Here is an 8,196-nt window from a genome sequence, read left to right as displayed (position 1 = left end):
CTTTGATACTATTTGTAATGGTCGAAGTTCACCAGCGTCCACTTCATATGCTTTACATGTTCTCGAACTAAACGATTGACCGTTGTTATGTCAAATATGTTCAAGCTTGCAATCTAGAAGAGGAAGAAAGCGAGTGAAGGGTTCAAAAGAGTGTGGAAATGGATTAAAGGGCCACATCCACGTGTTCCACATTAGGAAGTTGTGTTAATTCATTTTCTTGGCACCCATGAAAGCACATTCCAAGCTTTAAAGTTACAACAGCTAGAAAGTTGACATCTTTGTCGGAGCAAGAGCTGGTTGATGGTGATACAAGTTCAATTTATCATTTAACTCCAAAACGAGAACGAGAATGTAGGGATTATTGTCTTTAGTAATGATACCGCTATTAAAGGAGTTCTTGTCAAGCGCACTGAATCAATTGCAGATGTTCCTAGGAGAAAGGCTATGCTTGGCCATGGGGTCAACGCGTTGAGAATTGATGGAAGTGATCACCAGCAATAATGTGTCAAAATGAAAAAATCTATGAACGAGCACTAAACCCATGGTCGATAGATGTGTAAAATATCGAACCAAATTAAGTAATCGATTCAGTTGAAGACCAAATCAGACCGATTTACAGCTTATTATGGGCAACTTCACAAGGTTCTCTACTAATTATTATGGAAGCTGTCACTAGAGTGGGAATTTAAGATGAAACTAATATAAGATACCATAATAGTAGTAGCTCATAATTCCGACACGATCCGAAAGTCTACATTACAACGACATAGACAAAACGACCCGAAAAAGTCTGGAACATTCAACTTATTACTACCACTCGCACAACTAACTCTTATCATAGACTTAAACTAGATCTCGTAGAAAATCAGGATAACAGTACATATTTCGTAGATACATACAGTAGTCCTTCATGGAGCGCGATTAACCTAGTTCACGGGCATCGTTGGCACATTTTAGTTGCTAGATTGACGTAGTTCTGGTCGAACGAAATCAGCATCAGCTGGAACAGAAATGTCAACAGTAGGTCTCAACTGGGCGCATACTTCAATTGCTCCATGAACTGGGTCGGACAGGAAGTTGCTGATAAGGTCTTGGTTGACGGCTGAACCATTGTCAATGGCAACCAGGGCTTGTTGGGTGAGAATGTAGTCGAAGCGAGGAGCCCATTTTCGAGATCCCAAGCGCGCTGTGGTGGAACAGTTGTCGACCATGAATGAAACACCACGAGCATGCATGAACGGGTTCAAAGAGTCCACTGATTCGATTACACTTTCGTTGATGATCTCAGAGTACGAGTGGCCCTTCTTCCTCAGTATCTCGATCTGAAAATAGAATTTTATTATGAAGCAGGCAGACAGATCTTCGTTTCCATAACCAATGGGATATAATAAACTTTTAAGGTTTACGAGTCAGCAAGTCGTGTTCATAACTACTGAGTTCAATCCATTCGAATAGATTTTAAAGCTCAAGAGTCCAAAATTGTCATCAGACTACCATACCTGTGCCATCATCAACGCCACATATACACCAGCAGTGAAAGGATATAACGGGCCGAGGTCACCTGCAGGACGTGATTGTCGAACACGTTCACCAACTTTCCACATCCGGGTCTGGTCAATGTTCCCCATTGGGAAAGCTGGGAGACCCTCCTTTTCCTGTAATAATAAGGCAGGTCAAGTTATGAAGCATAACAGGCACCAAAACGATTAACCGACTAGAATTATAAAGATCACGGGCAAATAGCTCGTTTACACTACAGACTATACTGGTTTCATCAAATATTTTTGCTGTGAAGGAAAAGAAAAGAAGGTACCAACGTACATAAAATCGTCGGCCAGCAAGCACAACGCTGCGGATCTCACTTCCACTGGCAACATCTTCATAACATTCATAGAGAATATCCATACAAGGGTAAAACGATGCACTATATGCTCTCTCAAATTCCTTTTTCTCATCAGGAGAGAAGGAATTGTATACTGCCAACATTCCCTATGTAGTAAGAAAAACAGACGGCCATTAATATGAAGCAAGTGCATGCATGGAAAGTTACCGAGAGTTAAATCGAGTAAGCAGATACAACCTTAGTGGAAATGGTTTTCGATATGATCCCTGTTATGCTTTCAACAGTGTTCTTATAAGCCAGGTCTTCAGCCATTCCATTTTCAGTGTATCTTCTGAACAAGGATTCCACAATTCCATGAACAGCACCAAGTAGAATACCTATCAACCACAGCAGAAGAAGTTGGGTATTCAAAATTTGTGCATACTTGAATGTACACAATACGAAGAGTGGCAAGTTTACCTCGCTCGCCGAAGATGTCACTCCTGTATTCTTGCTCTAGAGTTGTAGCGAATGTGAATGGAGAGCCAAGGGCAACAGACCATCCCAATGCAACATCGGTGGCTCTACCATCAACATCCTGTAAACGGTACATAATTAGCAACCAAGTACATTAATCGCTATCCGCTCAAATTGGAGAATGCAATATTACCTGGTGAACTGCAAAACTAGAATTAATTCCTGCACCATTTATCTCTTTTCCTTGAACATACAGTCTCCTCACAGATGGACCCATCCCCTTTGGACAAACAGCAATCACGCTAAAATTCTTAGGGAAATCAAGTCCCAATGACTGCAAATGGCCAAGAAGAAACCCATGGGAAAGCCCAAGAATGCTGTTTGGTTTCATGTGAGAAAATATTTTTTCATAGTTATCAGCCTGCAAAGTACAACGACATTAAGAAATTTGCAAATTCTACAAAAACGTTCAAAAGCACGGAATACAGATAATCAAACAATCATATGTATCAACTATCACAAGCACTTAATCGAAACTCAGGTCTCAGACAGTCAGACTTTAGCTTAATAGTACCAGAAGCAACAAAGTTGAGATATTTTCGACCAACTGACCTGCGCAGAATCAGAAATCAGAAGCATGACAAGATCACTTTCGGAAATGGTTTCATATATATCTCCCAAAGTCCCATTCTCTTCAGAAAAACCAACTGCGCGAGCTTCCGCAAAAGAGCGGGAACCCTTCCTCAGGCCAATCTGTATCAACAAAAATCAAACGTAAATATCGAAGTTTATATAAGGGATTGATCAATAATACAACATCACAGCCTATAATGCACACCTTAACCACGAGATAAAGAAAATCACCTTAACCACAATATCAGACTTGGCTTCAGCAAGCGAGTCCCTTAAATTCTGAGCTTGTGCAGGTGCCTGATCGAACAAATGCATGCACACGGATAAACTAGGGTTAGATAGAGAATCAATAAAAGGGTTAGAAAAATTGGCGTCTTCCTGAAAAGAGAAGATGTCTCCTATAGGCTTCTAGAGAGCGCTTGTCTGAGAGAAAGTTCTTCATGAACCAGAGCCATATGTATACATTCTAACTTCAGATGCAAACATCAGCTCAGTTTCTCAAAAATTTAGTGCTCTAATTTCCACCCCAAAGAAACATTGTTAGAGAACGACATTGCTAGAACCTTGTTGGTCACTTTGTTACCTTTCATCCTTTTTCTTTTTTTGTTCATATCAATCAGATGCTGATAAGTGAAAAAAGAAAATCCTTGAATGGAGGTTGAATGTTGTAATATTTTTCCCCATTTATCCTTGATTTTGTAAAATGTCACATCATTTTCTTCTATTATTATGAACATAAAAATCAAATCTCATGTGAAATATAAGATTGCAGGCTGATTCTGCAACAAAACATGACAAATATAAGATTGCAGATTGTGATATAACATTACCTGTGAACCCCAACCAATGACACCAATTTGCTTGATCCCCTTGAACGCTTCCGGCAGCAAGGGAAACAGGTCCCTGCCTCCTCTGACAATATACTGCAATCCGAAGGCGCGCAAAAGGAAATGAAACAATTAAATTCCCATTTCCAATACAGAAACATTTCGCTTCCACAAAGCGAAGACATGCAGAGAAAAAAAAAATGCAGATCTCAAGAAATGGATGCACAAGAACCGATTTCCCTTCCAAATTTCACACTCACAGCTCACTTCACCGAAATCTAAATCCAAAACCAGAAAACCTATCAATAAACAAAGTACAAGTAACAGAGTAAAAACCTCATCATGGCCAGCGAGATTAACTTTCTCCTTCTTGAACACAGATGTGTCAAAATCAAGCGAGATTAAGGGCTTGATCGCAGGAGCAGACACCATGCGAGCACCAAGAGCTGAGCCGACAGCATTACCACCACCCATACCAACAGCCTTAAGAGCGAAGGATCCCGATGAAGCGGAGGAGGAGGACAAGAATCCTAAGCTGGATGGAGTAAGGGGATGTAGAGAAGCAGCTTGTTTTAGGGTTTTTGATAATGAGGCTGAGATAGAGGGAGAGAAATATGTGGCGGCGGCCATTGATGAGTAGAGTCAGCAAATGTGGGGGATGATAAATAAAGCAGAGGTTGCACGGTTTAATATAGGGTACCAAAGGCTGGTGCATTCTAAGCCTCGCGTACACAGACTTGATATCCACCTACCACGTCTATTTTATTTTTCTTCCTAAATCCAAAAAGTTACAAACAATAATAATACAACATAAATATAATTATCATAATTTGTTCTCGTTTCGACACTTCTCGTCAAGAATGACCAATGCCAACAAATCACCGTCCCCCGGTCAATCAGGACAGCTGGCTGCGGAGGAACTACACTCCTTAGTCTCGAACATTTGAACTAATCTAGTATTGATAAAAGGGAACGATGAGGCAAGTCCCCAGCCCTCTAAACAAGGCACCAAGAATGGAAGTGTTCGAACTATCCAACTCAGACTACAAGGGCTCGGTCAGATTAGGTTTTTTTTAGAGACTACAAGGGCTCGGTCAGATTAGGTTTTTTTTAGTCGAGTCAATTGTGTCGTTTGACCCGTCTCGCTCTACTTTTAATTTTGTTATAAAAATTAAGAATATATATATATATATATAAAAAGAGAATCAATAATAAATGATATATTCAGTAAGAAAAAAATGAGGTAATAAAGAGAAATTACAGTAAAATATTTATATATGGATAGAAATTTAAAAAGGTAAGTTTATTTAATTATTACTTTTTTTATCTTTTTCGAAAAGTATTACAAAATTGATTCCCTTGGTTTTCAATAGGTTGACAAAACTTTTAAATAAATAAATAAATAAATAGTCTTATAATAAAAAAAAAATTAAAATAGTAATATAAAATCTATTTAACCTAATGACTTAATTATATTTAAATAAACATATCTAAAAAAGTATAAAATATAAAATTTATGACTTATCAGACATTCAAAATAGAAAAAGAAAAATTAAAATGTTATGAATTTTCAAATTTTTTATTATAATAAAATGTTTATTTGTTAATTTTTTTTATTTTTAAATATTTATTTAAAAATATACTAATAATTTTGAAATATTTATTAAAGATCAAAATAATATTAGCATTATTGACTCGTTTCGTTTCCCTTTCTAACTAATGCTTCCTATAATTCAATTCCATTGAAGGTCCATCATTCTCGCTGAGAGAGCGTCTCATGTATAGCTCCTAGTTCTGATGCTATTGGTAATCATCCCAGCCCACAACTATTAAATATTATTAACTTTGATCCGTTGCATATCGTATGAATTAGAGGTTTTCAAACCCTTATACTCCGTTCCACTCTTCAACCAGAATAGGATCCACATAATAGAACGCCTTCTCGAAAGCTAGGACACGTCGTCGAGATATCATTACCTAAAATGTACTCAAATCTTATTATACTTAACTCAGACCCCAATTTCATTCAATATTAGCTTAAGAATCGAATCACTCTGACTAGCATTGTTCAACAAAAATCCTAAATATTACCGAAAGCAGATGATTTTGTATCAATCCGGAAAGATAACAGATAACGAAGGCAGATTTGTTCATATGATGAACTTTGTTTCACCAATTCGTGAGGGTTTGAATGATGAACTTGATTCGAATCCATTTGAAAGCTTCATCACTTTCTGGCCCTCCGAGATCTGTACCACAGAATGAGAAAACAAAGAACTCTATAACCAACAATGAAACTCATCAGAATACCCAAATGGCTCCATTTCTGAGATCGCCCGAGACCTCTATTTCTCAAGAACTCGTCGCCATAAAGAACACAAACGCCCTCTTCTTTGATCAAACATCTCCTGTTCTTCCCATCTCCTCCATACTCGTTGATCAGAAAGCATTCAAATGGGTACTTGAACAAGCTCAAGTAGTGCATGAAAATCCAGTAATTGGGGATTTCCTCTTTCGAAATGAAATACCCAGAAAAGAGAAACGAAGATCCTAGAACGGTTCCAAGAAGAGAAGTTCCGATGACGAAATTAGGAACCAGAGCGCTGAAACAGGCGATGACGGAATTCGCCATCAAAACAACGAGCCAAGAGACGAGGGAAAAGTAGAGGAACCCTAGAATTTCCCGCTTCAATCCGACCAACCAGTAAACAGGAATGGCGTAGAGAAGAGCCACTGTTAAGAGGAATGGCAGGAAAACGAGGGCATCTGCTATCACGTAAGAACATACTCTGTAAGCTCCTCTTGAACTTTCCTTCATTAGAATCCTTCTCTGCTGTAAGTAAATGGCTAGGCCTTCTGTTGAGGCTGACATTAAGAATGCAAGAGTGAAGGCGAAAAATCCTAGTTGGGTTTGTAATTTTAGGTTCTTTGAGTCTGGTTCGTTTGTGAAGATGGTTCCCAGTACAAATCCAATTACCAATGCTTGTATTGTTCTTGAAAAGAAGAGTTGCTTTGTTCTGAATACATTGATGCAGAATCTCTGGCTTAGAATTAGTATTTCATTTGCTATTGTGTTCATGAAAATGGGGTTGTTGCTATGTTCTTCTAGATTGCTTGGATTTGTGATTGTTGTCTTGTCATTTTCGGTTTCGTTCTCTTCTTCTGTGTCGACTTCAAGAGCTTCTGTTATTTCCATGGCGAATTCGACTACGTTAACGTGTCGAGGAATGGAATGGCCCAATTGTCTGAGACGTTGCTCGAGTAGCTCGAGGGAGCCTCGATGAATGATAGTTCCTTTGGCTAGCAGCAAAACTTGATCAAAGAGTTCAAGAATACGAAATCCGGGTTGATGGATGGTGAGAATGATGGTTTTACCTTGATTTGTGGCCATGGCTTTTAGAATGAAGGCTACATGAAGAGCTGAGGTAGAATCGAGTCCCGAAGTTGGTTCATCTAGTAAAAGAACAGGTGGGTCATGAACCAATTCAACTCCAATTGAAACTCCCTGCTTTTCCCCTCCTGAAATGCCTCCACTTGATGCATTGCCAACTCTTACATTGGCAACGTGCTCGAGACTGAGCTCCTTCATTATCTCCCTCACTCGAGCTTTGACCTTGTGGATCTGACCATAGAGCCTCAAACGAGCGCTGAACATGAGCGTCTCTTCTACTGTAAGAAGAGGGAAAAGATCCTCCCCTTGGATGACATAGCCAGATATTCTTCGAAAATGCTTTGCATTCATCTCCATTTCGTTCACAAGGACATGGCCACAGACTCTGCTAAGTGGGATCATTCCTGCTAGTATGTCCAACAGTGTTGTTTTTCCAGCTCCACTAGGACCAACAATGGCTGTGATCTCCCCTGGCCTAGCTTCACAGTTCACATTCTTCAAAATGTATGAATCTTTTCGCCTTTCTCTGCTGAACCCGCAATTGAATTTGTTGATTGGGTAAGGTAGTCTATAAGAAAGGTTCTTGGTCTTGATTTTGTACGAGGTATCCTGGCAACCAAAGTTAGCTGCCTTGATTGATGATCCCATTGAAACACAAAGGGGAGTGGAATAGCCTGTGAAAGGAAGGAAATTTGAAGATTTCAAGCAAGAAGTTGCCTTTTTGTAGGAGTAAACATCATAATGAAAGGTTTTGTTTTACTTGTTCTAAGCTGTGGGCTTGAATCATTTAAACAGCATGAGAAGCATTTTGGCTCAACGACCTCTAAATCAGTCTGGAGGGGCAGTTGCTTCATTAAGAAGTTACTTTTTTGTACTGCAGGGCAGTTTCATCAATCTGAAGAGGTACCCAGTGCTTTTGAGGTGAGGTTTTTGACTCAGTAAAAGAACTCTAGTACAGTTTTGGCTAACCCCATGTGAAGGGAAGCTTTGCTCTATTTTGAATTGGAGGACTCGTTACGTGAGATCCTACATCGGTTGGAGAGGAG

General features: G+C 39.2%; 2 protein-coding genes across 2 annotated transcripts; both read right to left on the bottom strand.

Moving 5' to 3' along the window:
• Nucleotides 1–673: 673 nt before the first annotated feature.
• On the bottom strand, nt 674–4,435 carry LOC111455167 (ketol-acid reductoisomerase, chloroplastic-like). The gene is made up of 10 exons (XM_023096728.1): nt 4,096–4,435; nt 3,763–3,855; nt 3,164–3,229; nt 2,912–3,052; nt 2,493–2,720; nt 2,303–2,420; nt 2,081–2,220; nt 1,822–1,989; nt 1,500–1,655; nt 674–1,322 (listed from the first exon to the last, which is right to left on the bottom strand). The coding sequence occupies exons 1-10, from the start codon at nt 4,387–4,389 to the stop codon at nt 954–956; spliced, it is 1,773 nt and encodes a 590-aa protein (XP_022952496.1). The 5' UTR covers nt 4,390–4,435; the 3' UTR covers nt 674–953.
• Nucleotides 4,436–5,759: 1,324 nt separating this feature from the next.
• On the bottom strand, nt 5,760–8,193 carry LOC111454862 (ABC transporter G family member 10-like). The gene has a single exon (XM_023096333.1). The coding sequence runs from the start codon at nt 7,796–7,798 to the stop codon at nt 5,987–5,989; it is 1,812 nt and encodes a 603-aa protein (XP_022952101.1). The 5' UTR covers nt 7,799–8,193; the 3' UTR covers nt 5,760–5,986.
• Nucleotides 8,194–8,196: the final 3 nt, after the last annotated feature.

The sequence above is a fragment of the Cucurbita moschata genome, unplaced genomic scaffold (genome assembly GCF_002738365.1).
Source record: "Cucurbita moschata cultivar Rifu unplaced genomic scaffold, Cmos_1.0 Cmo_Scf00017, whole genome shotgun sequence".
Lineage (NCBI taxonomy): Eukaryota > Viridiplantae > Streptophyta > Magnoliopsida > Cucurbitales > Cucurbitaceae > Cucurbita > Cucurbita moschata.
Note: the sequence above shows the minus strand (reverse complement) of the source record. Positions and strands in the feature narration are given on the sequence as shown.